This window comes from Gopherus flavomarginatus, chromosome 4, assembly GCF_025201925.1.
Source record: "Gopherus flavomarginatus isolate rGopFla2 chromosome 4, rGopFla2.mat.asm, whole genome shotgun sequence".
Classification (NCBI taxonomy): domain Eukaryota; kingdom Metazoa; phylum Chordata; order Testudines; family Testudinidae; genus Gopherus; species Gopherus flavomarginatus.
This window is the reverse complement of record NC_066620.1, coordinates 6,828,376-6,842,652: the sequence shown is the minus strand read 5'-3', so window position 1 is coordinate 6,842,652 and position 14,277 is coordinate 6,828,376. Positions and strand designations below refer to the sequence as shown.

At 41.2% G+C, this 14,277-nt stretch overlaps 1 protein-coding gene across 1 annotated transcript in view; it reads left to right on the top strand.

The window, feature by feature from the left end:
- Positions 1–12,950, top strand: part of DTD1 (D-aminoacyl-tRNA deacylase 1) — a 102,144-nt gene extending 89,194 nt beyond the window's left edge. Inside the window, exons 5-6 of the mRNA XM_050951308.1 lie at positions 4,304–4,479; positions 12,339–12,950. Of these exons, the coding sequence (XP_050807265.1) occupies positions 4,304–4,459 (156 nt within the window). The 3' untranslated portion in view covers positions 4,460–4,479; positions 12,339–12,950. The remainder of the gene's footprint in view (positions 1–4,303; positions 4,480–12,338) is intronic.
- Positions 12,951–14,277: the final 1,327 nt, after the last annotated feature.

Here is a 14,277-nt window from a genome sequence, read left to right as displayed (position 1 = left end):
CATATGTTGTTTTTTTAAACAATTGACTAATATGAGGAGCAGGAGAACATCGGTTACAGAATAATGGGTTTCTTTTTATTCAGATAATCGCATCATTATCACAAACTATTAAAAGTTGTGGAAGGTACAGTTATACCTTCTGCCACCTTTATTTAAGATAGGTGGGTCATTGTTGCGATTAAACGTATTTCAGTAAAGGAAATAATTGTAATTCTATGAGGAAACACACTGATAATATGAGTAACTTCCTAGAGGTTTGTCAGCCATAGTGGGTCTTGTCTACCATCTCCTCGTGGCACTTTTGAATTGGTGCAGCTGGAGGTTAATATTAGATTTATAAATGTAACTGATAACCGCTAGGTTGAGGGCCAAGCGATTGACTATTGCTGGTATTTAGTTTATTTTATTTTATGCACATATCTCAATACATATAACATTTTTAAAAATTGGTTGGGAATGTTTGAGTTATTCATGCTGCTAGCATGTTCCCATTCTGTTCCCTCACCGTCAATTTTTCCTTCCCTTGTGCAATTTGTCACACTTGTTGTATTGCTTCTTAGATTAGATTGTAAACTCCTTGCAGTAGGGACAGTCGTGTTTACACCAGGCTGTGCTCAACGAGGCTCTGCTGCTGATTTGGGTCTTTGGAGTTTACCATTACCGCAATGAATTGCATGGACCACATGTCAGTGCTTTGCGAGAGGTCGAACAGCCAAAAATTACAAAGGTTCTTAAAGTAACAATTCTAGTCTAGGGGTACAAATACTCCACAGAAAAAAATCCCACAGCAGCGAGCCTGAGTCAACTGCCTGGGCTCTGAGACCCAGCGAGAGGGCAGGGTCCCAGAACTTGGGCGTCAGCCCAAGTGGAAACATCTACACTGCTATTTTTATCCCTGCAGTGTGAGCTCTGCAAGCCTAAGTCAACCAACTCTGGGCTCTGAAACTTGCTGCTGTGTTTGTTTGGTTTTTTGCAATGTAAATGTATCCGAGATTTCCTTGGATGCAAATGTACCAATTTCCATTTTCACCTAAAACAGTGGTTCCTAAATGGGGGTTCGCAAAATGTTACAGGGGGTTCTTGGGAAAAAATGCTCTAATGGCCGACAGAGCTGTCCGTAGGTAGCATGGGGCCAGCACCCCGGAGCCTCTGGACTTCCAAGAGCTAAGCAGATCAAAGCAAGCGTATCTATCACACTGAGGAGATTTAAACTTCAAGACACATAAGAAACGGAAAGGGAGGTGGATATTTTTTGCTGTTTTTAAATTAAATAGGCAGCTAGTCTTGTTTTTAAAATTATTATGAAGAACAAATTTAAGCTTTGTTATAACGTATGTTGTTTGCCTGGACTGCTCAAGACCTGAATGCTTGTGTAGGAGGAACTTTTTGAATTGGCTTCTTAAATAGCTTCATGCTGTTTCCCACCTGATACTCCTTGATGAAACATAGGAGCCTTGTCTTATAACAGGCTTATTCAAAGTGATACATACTATGAAAGTGAGATCTTGGAAGGGTGTTGCCGTTTTCATAATGTAATAAAAATACTGTAATGATAAATAATAATTAATAATAGTGTGTAATAAGCATGTCATAAAAACAAATTTTATATTTGCAAGATCACTGCTTTTCTCATTTATGCTGAGATAGGGGAGAAAGTCCCTGGAAATACTCATTTTTAGGACAGAGTTCAGGAGACTTCACATTTTAGTGACAGTGGTTCACAGGTTGTTAAAGTTTGGGAACCACTGACTTAAAACATTCACTTGCTGTATTATCTGTAGTATTGTTGGGAAAATAATGTGCATGTTATATAATATGGGATTTAGAATGTTGTACATATAGGTGAGACATATCCATTGGGTTACATACTTGTCCTCTTGACTTATCACTATACTGTGTGGCATTAATTAAAATGTTATACCAGGGGTTGGCAACCTTTCAGAAGTGGTGTGTTGAGTCTTCATTTATTCACTCTAATTTAAGGTTTTGCGTGCCGGTAATATATTTTAACATTTTTTAGAAGGTCTGTTTCTAAAAGTCTATAATATATAACTAAACTATTGTTGTATGTAAAGTAAATAAGGTTTTTAAAATGTTTAAGAAGCTTCATTTAAAATTACATTAAAATGCAGAGCCCCCGGACCGGTGGCCAGGACCCGGGCAGTGTGAGTGCCATTGAAAATCAGCCATAGGTTGCCTACCCCTGTGTTATACTATACCAGCTCATGCAGGAAAAAGAAGCTGTATCTCAGCTTACTGAACAGTAACACGCAAACTAGCTCAGTTTGTTTTCTGTGGATTTCATTCCCTGAAAGTTCTGCTGGCCTTGAAACAATGATTTGCAGCTAACACATTATTAACCCAGAAGAAATTGGAAAAAGCAGTTTGATAAATTACAGTAGATTACAGAAAATCAAATCAACTGATAAACTAAAATCATGAAGTCTCTTCAGTCAGTAGAGTAGCTATTGATAAGCAACAAACCTGAAGCGTGTTGCAGGCTGCATCTCTGAAAAATGAGAGATAAATGCCAAAGTGACACTGACATTCAACTTAATTTGATTTTTCATATTGGGTTGAAGGCTTCTGCATTGAGGAATGATTTCTTCCTTCTGAGTATTAGCTCTACAACGTTAGCTGAGGTTTCTCTCTGATGTGGCTGAAATCGAGTGTTCTGTTTCCCTCGCTTTGGAGCATACAAATGTTTGTCTCCATAAAAATAACATTCCTCTCTAGCATGGCTGCGTAGGCTGGGTCTCAGAACACTCCCCTCTAGCGTGTAGGCTGGGTCTCAGAACACGGAATGTGTCTGATTGGTTCCTGGCTCTGCCTTAGTCAGAACATTACAGAATGAGAAATGGCCGAGATGATGAAGCCCCTCTAAAACCCAAGGCTATAGAGCTGGTGGGTTTCCACTGGAATGCTACAAGAGCTTTGGCCCAGATCCACAAAGGGACTTAGGCACCTAAACCTCAGACTTAAACACCTACGTTTGGGGGGTTTGGCTCCACAGCCATTCACAGAACTCCTGCCGAATTCTGTAGGCTTATAAACTCACTTGGTGCTTAAGTTTTCAGGGTAAAACTTCCTTAGCGCCCAATTTCTGCCTCTGGGCATGCGTGCTGCTGCCTCCCTCTAGGCATCCGGACACCTTTCTCCTGCCGAGCCCCAGAGTGATTTGCAACCCCGGGAAGACAGGCATTCGGCCACCGAACCCAGGTATGGGGTCTGATCTGGTAGGCATGCTCAGAGGCAGCCTACTGGATCATATCCTATTCAAATCTAGGAGGAGGTGGTTTTTAACTTTTAACCCAATGGTTAGAGCACCCCCTAGCATGTGAAGACCTAGGTTCAGTTCCACCCCCTCTCTGCCAGAAGTGGGGAGAGGATTTTCCCAGGGGTCTCCCACCTCTCAGGAGAGTGCTCTGACCACTGAGTTATGGGATAATATGATGCAGGGCCCCCTCACTCTCTCCTGTTGAAGCTGTTCCGCTGTGGATAGATAAGAAAAAAGTGACTGGAGCAGGTGGTTGGACCCTGGGTCTCCCAGGTGGCCACCCTAACCTCTAGACTACAGAGTCATCCTCATTCTCTTTCTGGCCCAATGGCAGTTTCACTGTGAATAAATACCTAAATAGTCATTGGGCCAGAGAGCATGAGCGTGACTGACTCCAGGTGGGTTCCCATTCATGGATCACTAAGCAGAGATAGGTGCCTCTGTGTAGCCCAGACTTAGGAGCCTGTCTCTGAGAGAAGGGTGAGGTTTTTTAGCACACCCGCCCTGTCGTCGTCGGTTCCCTGCCCAGCGTACTGGATTTTGCAGATTGCATTCTAAGGCACCCATCTCCCATTCATTGTATAGGGCACCCAACTCAGGCTTCGGGATTGCGTTGGTATTCCTGTGATTTTTCTAGATGCCTAAAAGTTGGGTGCTGTAGTGCTCAGCACTGTGATGTCCAAATCGCTTTGTGGATCCTGGGCTTTGTAATTAAACTCTCTCTCCTCTTTTGATCCAGGTCTTTAATCAGTTTTCCATATTGGCAAATGACCAGGTACTGTATCTTCCGCAGATACTGCACTCCCAAAAGAAGAGCGTGAGGATGAGCGCTCTTCTATTCAGCTCCGATCCACTGAGATCACATCTTATAAGTTATTCACTTTTCTCTTGATGTTAGGAACCATTGAAAATATTTTTATTGTTGTTGCAGAAGAGAGGTTCAAATTCAGCAAGTTTTTGGTGCTATTGTCTAATAATCTGTTCGTATTTTTTAAAGTATTTCTTTTCCTTTCTTTTTGTTAATAGCTGGCAAAGCTTGAAAAACAGCAGCAAAGGAAAGAGAAGACCAGAACCAAGGTACCCTCTGAATCAAGTAGAGAAAGAAATGCCCCTCGTAATAAGGATGACCCCAGTGCAAGCAGTGGAGCAGAGGGAGATGTGTCTTCTGAAAGGGAACCTTGATCCTCAAAAGCAGGCCTCAGGTATGAATCCTTGTCACTTGCCTGGATACTCCGCCAATCACCTTGCAAATGCCTAAAGGCCTAATAGTGATACCCTTGGTTGCAGTGACTAGCCTCAGGGGCTATTTGTTGGGCAAGGTACTTATTCATTGTGAACAAGGGTCTCCTCAGCCTGGCCCTAAAGTAGACAGCTAACTTGTAGATGACGTCGTCTTTGATTTAGAGATTTCAAAAGTATATCTCCTCTTCAGTTCAGCGTCTTGAACAGTCACTCTTTTCTCGTTTACAGTTTGTTGCATTTCCAATACCTCTACCCACCCCGAACCCAAACATGACCAAGTGAAATCTTCAGTCCCATTCTCCCCGCTTTAGGCTGGGCGAAAGGGTCCAAGCAGAAAAAAGTTCTGAAAGCCCTGGTTCCAGCCAGTAGAGGACTCCCACAATAAAGAACCCTGGCTGCCTTCTCAGGACCCCACTGCAAGTCCTGGTGTAGGAGGAGTGCCAGGAGTTGGTGGTAGGAGGGGTGTGTTGAAGGCAGAGTCGCAACATGCAGCCCATAGCGAAGCCAGCTGCCTCTCCAGCCCCTGGAGCAGACCAGGATTAGGAGAGAGCAAAATTGGTTAAAGCCACCATAGCCTTCTCCCAACTCCTCTCCAGCTGGGTGGCAGGTTCTGTGCTGTGCCTTGTAGAGGTGCTGCTCGGAATCTCACCCCTAGTGGTTAAAATGCTGAAAGTCAGTCCAGACCTTGCACATACTAAGGCTTCTACCAATACTACCAGCAGAAATGGTGGCAGCACCACTAGGAGTTGTCTGTAGACAAGACCCAAGTGTGAATTTGGCCTGCACTTATGACTACTGACAGGTATACTTCTGACAAATTCTTGGCTACGTAGGAAAAGGTACAATCTTTTCTAAAGCTACCCTTATATTAGCCTGGGTTATGGAATCCTCTTCGGGCTGAAACAAGGAGAGTAAGGACACTCCCAGCTGCTCACCCTCTGCCTTCCATTCGGGGTGATTCTTCCTGCTTGCTGCTTGTGCCACCAGCATGGGATGCATTGGGAGCACTGGATAGTGTGTCTCCTTATTCTTAGTTATGGTACCTGACACTGCAGTGATTTCTGGCTGCCAGAAGGAGCAATTTGCAGGCAGAATCCTGCTCAGCCACCCCAGCCCTGGCATGGAACATACTCAGTGTAGGTAGGATCTCCAAAGAATTTAGCTGCCAAATTTGAACAAGTCTGTACTGCTCATGTGCGAACTGAGATTTTCAGAAAGTTATAACTTGGCCAGATGTGGGTGGATTTTCATGGGGACAGCAAAAGGCACATCCCAGTTACGGTGGAGAATCCCTTACCAAATTTCAAGTCCCTGCTGCAAAGCCAGGGAGAAGCTAGAATGTCTCAACAAAACTGTGATAATTTTTTTTAATGGACAAATCATCTTTTTTCTTAGTCTCATTCTCTGAAACAGCTAAACTTGTTTAGGTGAAACTGTCCCCCCAAAATTCAGCCCAAGGCTGAATATAGGTATCCACATATTTATGTATATACACGTAGCGTTTCAAGATATCTTTGAGTTTTATGAACTCAAGTAGCAAAGTTCTTAAGCATTTATTTCCAAACAATATACCCTGTTTCTTTAAACCAGACACTTAAAACATTAAAATGAACTCTAAAGTTGTGTTTTGCATTTCAAACTAAAAATATGTATATAGAGTGATCATTTTGTGAACTATGTTCACCTGCAGGTAATAGGGTGTTTTTGTTTTTTTATCATTTTCCTGTGAGAGTTTGTTCGAGTGTAGAGATTGTCCGGTTTCACCCATATAGTCATTGTTGGGGCATTTAGTGCACTGGATGAAGTACACCACATATTGTGATAGGTGTGTGTAGGACCCGCAGATCTTGGTGTGTGTTGATTGTTGTAGCAGAGGAGAGAAGTCTGCTGGTTTGGCATCTGTTGTTCTGGCAGGGTCTGGTGCTGCTTTGAGTTGTGGGGACCTGGTCTGTGGGGAGCTTACTTCTGATGAGGAACGTAGAGAGGTTGTGGGGGTGTTTGAAGGCCAGAAGAGGCGGATTAGGAAAAATTTCTTCCCGGATGGTGTCCCCACAGAGTATGGGCTGTAGTTGTTTGATGATATCACATATGGGTTCCAGTGTGAGGTGGTAGGTGACAATTAGGGATACAGTCAGAGGGGGTTTATTTCTGTGTGGAGGCAGGTTCTCTCAGGGTATTTGGGTGGCTCGTTCCACAATGTGAACGACTTCTCTGGTGGAGTGTCTGTGTTTGGTGAATGTGGTTTTGTGTGTGATAAGGTGTATATCCCAGACTTTCTCCTCAGAGCATATCACTACACTCTCAAAAGAACTTGCGCAGAAAAATGATAAAACACGAAAACTTCCCATCACCTGCGGGTGAACACTTCTTTCACAAAGCGATCGCTCTATATCTGACCTATCAGCCCTCATCCTCAAAGGAAATCTGGACAGCACTTTCAGAGATGAGCCAGGGAGCTCATTACTCTGCTGGACACTAAAAATCATGGACTGAACAGAAACACTGGATTTGTGGCTTCTTCCAACAATCTGCAACCCACTAACCCCTCTTTTTGTCCTGTGACTGCAGAGGTGCGTGAATGGTCCCTTACAATATGTGCTAACTACTTACGCTAAACAATCTGTTCCACCTTGCATTTTGCGGTCATGCTGGGCGTTCCTTTCCCAGCCCAGAAGAAGAGCTCTGTGTGGCTTGAAAGCTTGTTTTTCTCACCCACGGAAGTTGGTCCAACAAAAGATATAACCTCACCCACCTTGTCTCTCTAATATCCTGAGTCCGACTACAGTCCAACTACAACTAAAGCTATGGCAGAAATAGGAGTTCACAGGCAGGCTTCTGTAATAAGAGAGACTGTCAAGCTTGGGGCTGTTAATTTAGAAGAGATGAATAGGAGGACATGGTAGAGGTCTGCATAATAATGCATGGTACAGAGAAAGTAAATCAGATGCTCCTACTTATCCTTTCTTATAATAGAAGAACAAGTAACATTCAAAGAACGGAAAGACAACCCATATAAAACATATTAAAGGAAATATTTTCATACAGCTCATAAAAAACCTGCAATATGCATTGCCATGATATAACATTGAATCCTAGATCTTAATAGTAGTCAGATGAGCCATTCGTATGACTTATGTGAATGTCTAGAAGAATTAGACATTGATATGGTTTATGAGGACACCCATTTGGCATTATATGGTATTAAAAATAGGGATATAAACCATCATGTTTTAGGGCATTTTATATATATTTTTTAATTACAAACAAAATAAGAAGCTGGCCATTAACTAGTACCTGGAATTGACCACTCTCAGAGATGGGATACTGGAATAGATGGACCACTAGTTTGGTGCCACATGTCGATGCTTCTGTTCCTAAAAGAAGAGTAGATTCATAGGTTATAAAACCAGTGTGATCATCTTGTCTGACCTCTTTTACAGCACAGGCCTTAGGACTTTCCTGAATTAGTTCCTATTTGAACGAGAGCATTTTTTTAAGAAAAACATCCAATCTTGATTTAAAAATAGGTGGAATAATAGAGGAGTTGTCATACATCTTTGAAAGTAGATCTTTGGAAAGGGAACGTAAGTAGTAAATTCATTTGTGCCTGGGATTAGTGGAATAAATGTCCCTTACTCTTTTGGGTTTAAATTGTCTTTTATTAACGTGTTGTAAATGTCATTCTTAAGCTTTTTGTAGGTTTTAAAACTCTTATGGTCTCACGCAAAATGCCACTTAATTCAATAAAATAATCTGAACGAAAGGAGACGTCACAGATCTGCAAGGCAACATTCCGACAGGACCATGCTTTTGATATTTGAAAACTTGAAGCCAGGTGACTGGCATCTGGCATGCTCCCAAACGAGGAGCAGCAGCATGCGGAAAAAATGGACATGTTCTGTGTAAAGTGAACACACAAGAATAGCGAGTCTTCTTTTTCTTTTTCATTCACAACACAGATGGACTTTCTTCAGTTCATGATAATTATCAGCTGCAGACTTTTGCTTATACAATGTCACCAGAGACCCATTTGCAGTTCTCAGTGACCAGTTGTAGTAGTTCATCATCATCACTGGGTAGCTCCGTACTTTTGCCTTTCAGACTGTCATGTAGGAGTCAAGTGGTGTCAGTGCTCTTGTGGGCTTTTTTTATTTTTGTCTGGAATGTTTAAATTCTTAACTAACTTTGTTCTGTGGGTATTTTCCTCAGTTATTGATCATTTTCTTGTACTTGTGGAGATACATGGATTAGTGGTGTGGAAACATCTTAATTGGTGGCGTTTTCGTTTACAGAAGCTTTCATGTGTCTCTTGTTTTCCAGCGTGGGACGTTCCTTACCCTCATTTAGCCAGAATTTTCAGACAGCTTGTGTGGAAGAAATTGGACACATGGAAGGGTGGGTTAAAGCGTAGAAGAATAAGAGTGGGATTGAAGGATTGATTGTTTGGGAGATGGAAAAAAATGTACAATCTTGTGCAAAATTTCCTTTGAAGATAAGAAAATGTCTTCCTGTTCAGTTTGTGTTTCCAGGTGATCAACAGTTCTACATATATCAGGAAGAAATGTGACTTGCTTATTTTCTCAAATGGACATTAAACTGCTAAAAGCTGCTTCTGTTTTTCTTATCTGCTTGCTGTAAGGCACGCCAGCCAGAATATTACAGGGCTTTCCCATTAGCAGCAAAAAGCATACCAGTTATATCCATAACCCCGTCCCAGCTAGTGAAGACGGGTTTGTAATGTGTCTCCTTTAAAAGATTCTGACAAAGTCAAGCTCCATATTCTGACTCTTTAAGCAGAATAAGATACATTTTTTTCAGCAGCTCTTGTCCTGATCTGACTTTAGTGTGACTCGAATGAAATATCCTGCCCTGAGCAGATTAATCTTGCTCCCACCTTATCTTAGTCTGTCACTGTGGATTCACAAATCAGCTGTTGGGTTGTCACACTCCAGGTTCCATCAATCAAGACCTACCAGACCAATTGTAATAATCATTTGTTTTCTCTGTCTCTCCACCAGCTAAAGCCCTTCCTCCTATTTATATCCATTGTGTACACAATCTAACTGCATCATCAATTATAGTTTTTCATCCTTCTTTTCCTGACACAACACCTCAGACTTTCCTGGTATGTGTTTTGCTGCTTTATTCCTCAAAATCCCTTGTCTTTAAAAACATCTGGGCTTGAGTCTCATTTACGCCCAAGCCATTTTACACCACTATGGCAGCACAGAGGGGGCATTAAAGTGAGTACAAATGTAATTTTCTTCCATTTGCTCTGCCAGAGAAGTGTAAAGTAGCCTGGGTGTAAATGAAAATCAAGCCCCGCTGGGTCTGTTGTTAGTTTGACCTGAGAGACTTTGTCTTGACCTATGATATACATAAGTGAAAATAATGCACACAGTGGTAACAGTCGTAAAAATATTATTTGTAAAAACAAAACCAGCTGTGACTCTTTGGGGCTGAGAGAATACCCCACATCCTGACAATTGATAGGATTGTTAGGATCCATTCCCCACAGTTCTGAGTGTGGTAATAAATGCCTTTGGGAGAAACTTCTTAACTCCTGACAACCATTCGTGCCATAATCCAGATCTAGTGTATAGAGATTTAGCTGAATCTGGATCTGATTCTAGCTGGAGTCTAGTAAATTCTTACTCTCAAGCTCTATGGTGCCCTGTCTGGAAATCCTATTCTTTGTCCTCTTCAGCGTTGAGAGGCACTGAGATGTGTTGCCCTCCTGGCTTTCCCTGATAGCGAGGCATCTCTGTGAAAGCAGTGGCCACCAGGACTTATTTCCAGAAAACATTGTCTCCAAGAGTTGGTATGGAATCAATCTAAAAGTGGAAGAGAGACTAGAAATGAGTCATCCAGTTATGACTCCCTCCCTTCCTAGTGTTTCTAAATATTTTTGAGGATGACTTGGACAAATGGCTCTTTCCATTCACCCTGGCAGCTGCTATTGAGACATTTTGGTCCGACATCTAGTCCTCTTCAATTGCCACATCGCTTAGTACCTTGTAATCTCAGACCTGTTTGAGATCTCTAAGACAGGGCTTCCCACCCTTTCTTTGAACACGTCTGCTGATCTGCCCAAGTGATGTAGGTGCCTGCTTCCCACGGAAAATCAATAGCACATAGTTGCTTAAATCACTTAGGCACCTTTGACATTTTTTCCTTTACTAATAGCAAAGCAGTTCTTCCCTTGAATGGCTATTTGTTACTCATTTTAATTTATTACCAGAGTGACTTAGTTAGACCTGGCCCTCCTCTCAAAGGGTAGGCTATGATTTATCTGGTCACATATCAGGTTTTAGTTAGAAACTGCTTATATCTGTGATGCAGCCTGGTGCATAGGGCCACAGTATGGTAGGTCACAAATGAATGAATGAATCAGGTTGCAAGAGGAGTTCTCTATAAGGGCTTTAGTCTGTTCCGGGAAGATCTTGAGAAACCTTTAAGTCGAAACATTTCTTTGTCTTCGAATCCTGGAGTATGCAGTCCCATGCTCCAGTCCTTGGCTCTGTTAATGTCCTCTACCTGTTAACGTCCTGCTAGCTTACCAGCACTAGCTAGCCTACAGTTCACTCTTCAAAACGTCTCATGATAAACTAGATGATCCCTTCGTTTTTAGTACTTGAGTGGCATATTACACATTCAGTACATCTTGCGTTTCCATTGGCCAGTTGCCATTCCTTTATTTGTTCTGATACTACTTACGATGTACTTTAGTAAACAAAAGGAGCTCTGACCCCTGGCAGTATGCATGCGGAGGTTTGTCTGGGGGGTTGCCAGATGAGAATGCAGGATTTCTAATGAAGTGCTGTTTACCGAAGAAGTTTTGTTCTGGATATGACAATTATTTGTCTCTGTTCGCTGCAATCAAAACAAATTAGGTTTCTATGACATATCATTGCTGAAATCAAGCCGGAAGGTAGAGTGGGTACTTTAAGAGCTTATAGATTCAAGATTCTAGGACTGGAAGGGACCTCGAGAGGTCATCGAGTCCAGTCCCCCACCCCTATGGCAGGACCAAATACTGTCTAAACCATCCCTAATAGACATTTATCTAACCTACTCTTAAATATCTCCAGAGATGGAGATTTCACGACCTCCCTAGGAATTTATTCCGATGTTTAACTACCCTGACAGTTAGGAACTTTTTCCTAATGTCCAACCTAAATCTGCCTTGCTGCAGTTTAAGCCCATTGCTTCTTGTTCTATCATTGGAGGCGAAGGTGAACAAGTTTTCTCCCTCCTCCTTATGACACCCTTTTAGATACCTGAAAACTGCTATCATGTCCCCTCTCAGTCTTCTCTTTTCCAAACTAAACAAACCCAGTTTTTTCAGCCTTCCTTCATAGGTCATGTTCTCAAGACCTCTACTATTACATGGTCTGTACTTCAGAGCAACAGAGGCTGGTCGTGTTTGCAACATCTCGTTTTAAGATTGGGGGAGGGGGAAGCACTTAGTAAATTTTTGCTACATCTTGTTAATAGCCCAGCAATTTTGGTATCACCGTTACACTGCATGAATACAAATCTGCGTATCTTCCTCTAGATGTGGGCTTTTCCTTTTTGTGGGGTTCCATTAGTTACTTATTTTAGGTAGTCAGCCATGCATTTTTGTCCTGGTTTTTAAATGGAGCTCTGATCTGGAGTGGTGTCGATAAGTGGGGTGTGCTTAGCAAAGGGAAAACGTTCATGAAGGAGACTTCACGTAACGGCAAGCAAAGATATTTTTCTTCATGTGATTTGACAGAAGCCTGTAAGTTTCCTATATGTTTCTAGTGATATTCTTATTTCTTTTTGCATTTAACAGTTTGTCATACAAAGGCTATGTTGGAGCCTTAAGAATTCACAGTTTACATTATCGTCAGAGTCGATCTTAAAAGACTTTGGAAAAGAAAGAAAAGCAGGAAAATAGAACTAAGAAATTATGACTCTACATCATTCTGTACTAAAAACAACCAAAGGAAAGTTACCAGTTTCAGTTAAAATGTATTCGTAGTAGTGAAAATGATTCACAGCATTTTTCTGTGCATCTGTGTTTGTTTTCACATGGTTTACTGAATGAAGGGTGATTTTTTTAATGCAGATTGTAACAGAACATATGACAACAGAGCACATGATCAATTTCCAAAAATAAATCAGGTTTTTCCTCAAATTCTGACTTTAATTCCGAAGATATCTCAAAGTGAGCTTGTATTTTCATTTGCGTTATGTAGTGTCATGTGCTGCCTGTTTCCATAGCAATGTATAAATCTGTGTACATTACCATATATTGTACAATCTCTGTCTAACACCAGTTTTGGTAGTACAGTCTTTTTTCATGTGTTAAAAAAAACTGTCATTGATAATCATGTGAAATACTGTGTCTTATAAAACTTTTTTTTTAAAGAAAACACTTTAATAAACAAATTACACTACCTTATCGCCTGTTGGTATTTGATATGGATTGCTGTGATCTTGGGAACATAATGAACTTTAACAATGCAACTGATGCAGAGCACAAGTATCTGTCCGAAAAGTTTTTAATAGAAGAGTATCATATTCCTCTCATCCTTAAAAAAAATTCTATTGACAAAAGTTTCTACCTTGGTACATTTAACATTTTAGGCATAGTCAGTCTAGATCTTCTAGACGCTTTCCTCCGGCCACCAAAATTTTAGAGGCAGCTGCTCCATCTACAGTATCTTGCATCTGGTGACATTTGTATCAGCTTGAGAGGCAGAATAGCCTTTGAAAACTGGCAGAGTGCAGTGAGAGCAGAGAACTAGCAGACTACAAAAACTGTAGTTAAGTGAAAGCCCAGGAAATTTCAGTCCTGTCCCTTTAACTCTTCTGAGAGGGGAAATTAAAGGCTATGGTGTCTGCCTCTTTGTTAGATGTAGTAGGACATTTATAAAATGTATTTGTCAAGGAAGGAGTCATTGTTACCAGGGTAACCCCAGGCAAGAACATCATTCCCGCTGAATAGCTGTGATTCATTTAAAAAAAAATAAAAATAAAAGTTTGTCATACGTTGGTTTTAGTGTTCTGTGAACAGAAGCATTTATTTTTAAAATTTTCTTGTATGCTTGGATGGAATCTAAATTACTGGTGTCACTAAATTATTCCTTTGCAAGATGAACCATTTACTTTCTGAAGCATTAGATTTCCTCTGAACTCCGTCTCTGTACCTTATGATGTGAAAACTGTTCTATTCAGTATTGTAGCGCTACCTCACTAATGAACTGTCGTTCTGAATCCAATTGTTACTGTATTGACATAATTGCAGACTATAAAACCATCTGTGCTGACTTGCCCATGTCACATTTCCAAATGCTGCTCTCTGCTTGTGTTTATAATTCACAGTTTATTGTCTAATAAAATATTTGCCTGAGGACAGGAAGAATTCAGAAACTCGCCATGTATGGCTATTTTTACAAAGATTTGGCTGGCCACAACCTTGGCACTCTCAACAGAGCAATAAGTAGCTAACATAGGTTGAAAGGTTTCATTTAATCTTGCTTTTAATGGTTCACTTGACTGGAGACTCTAATCTTGCCCCCACGCAGACCATAAACCATATCAAGTCATTTCCTGGTGCAAAAGGCATTTTGCGTCTCTGTGTATAAGTGGTTGTTTTTAATTTGGGAGGGAGGGGATCATTTCTCTCCTAACACATCTTGTCACTTTGGAGTCTTCTGGTCTGTAAACAGTGTCCTAACAATCTGGATCAGATTAGAGTTTAATCAGTTGTGAGGAATGAATCCGAC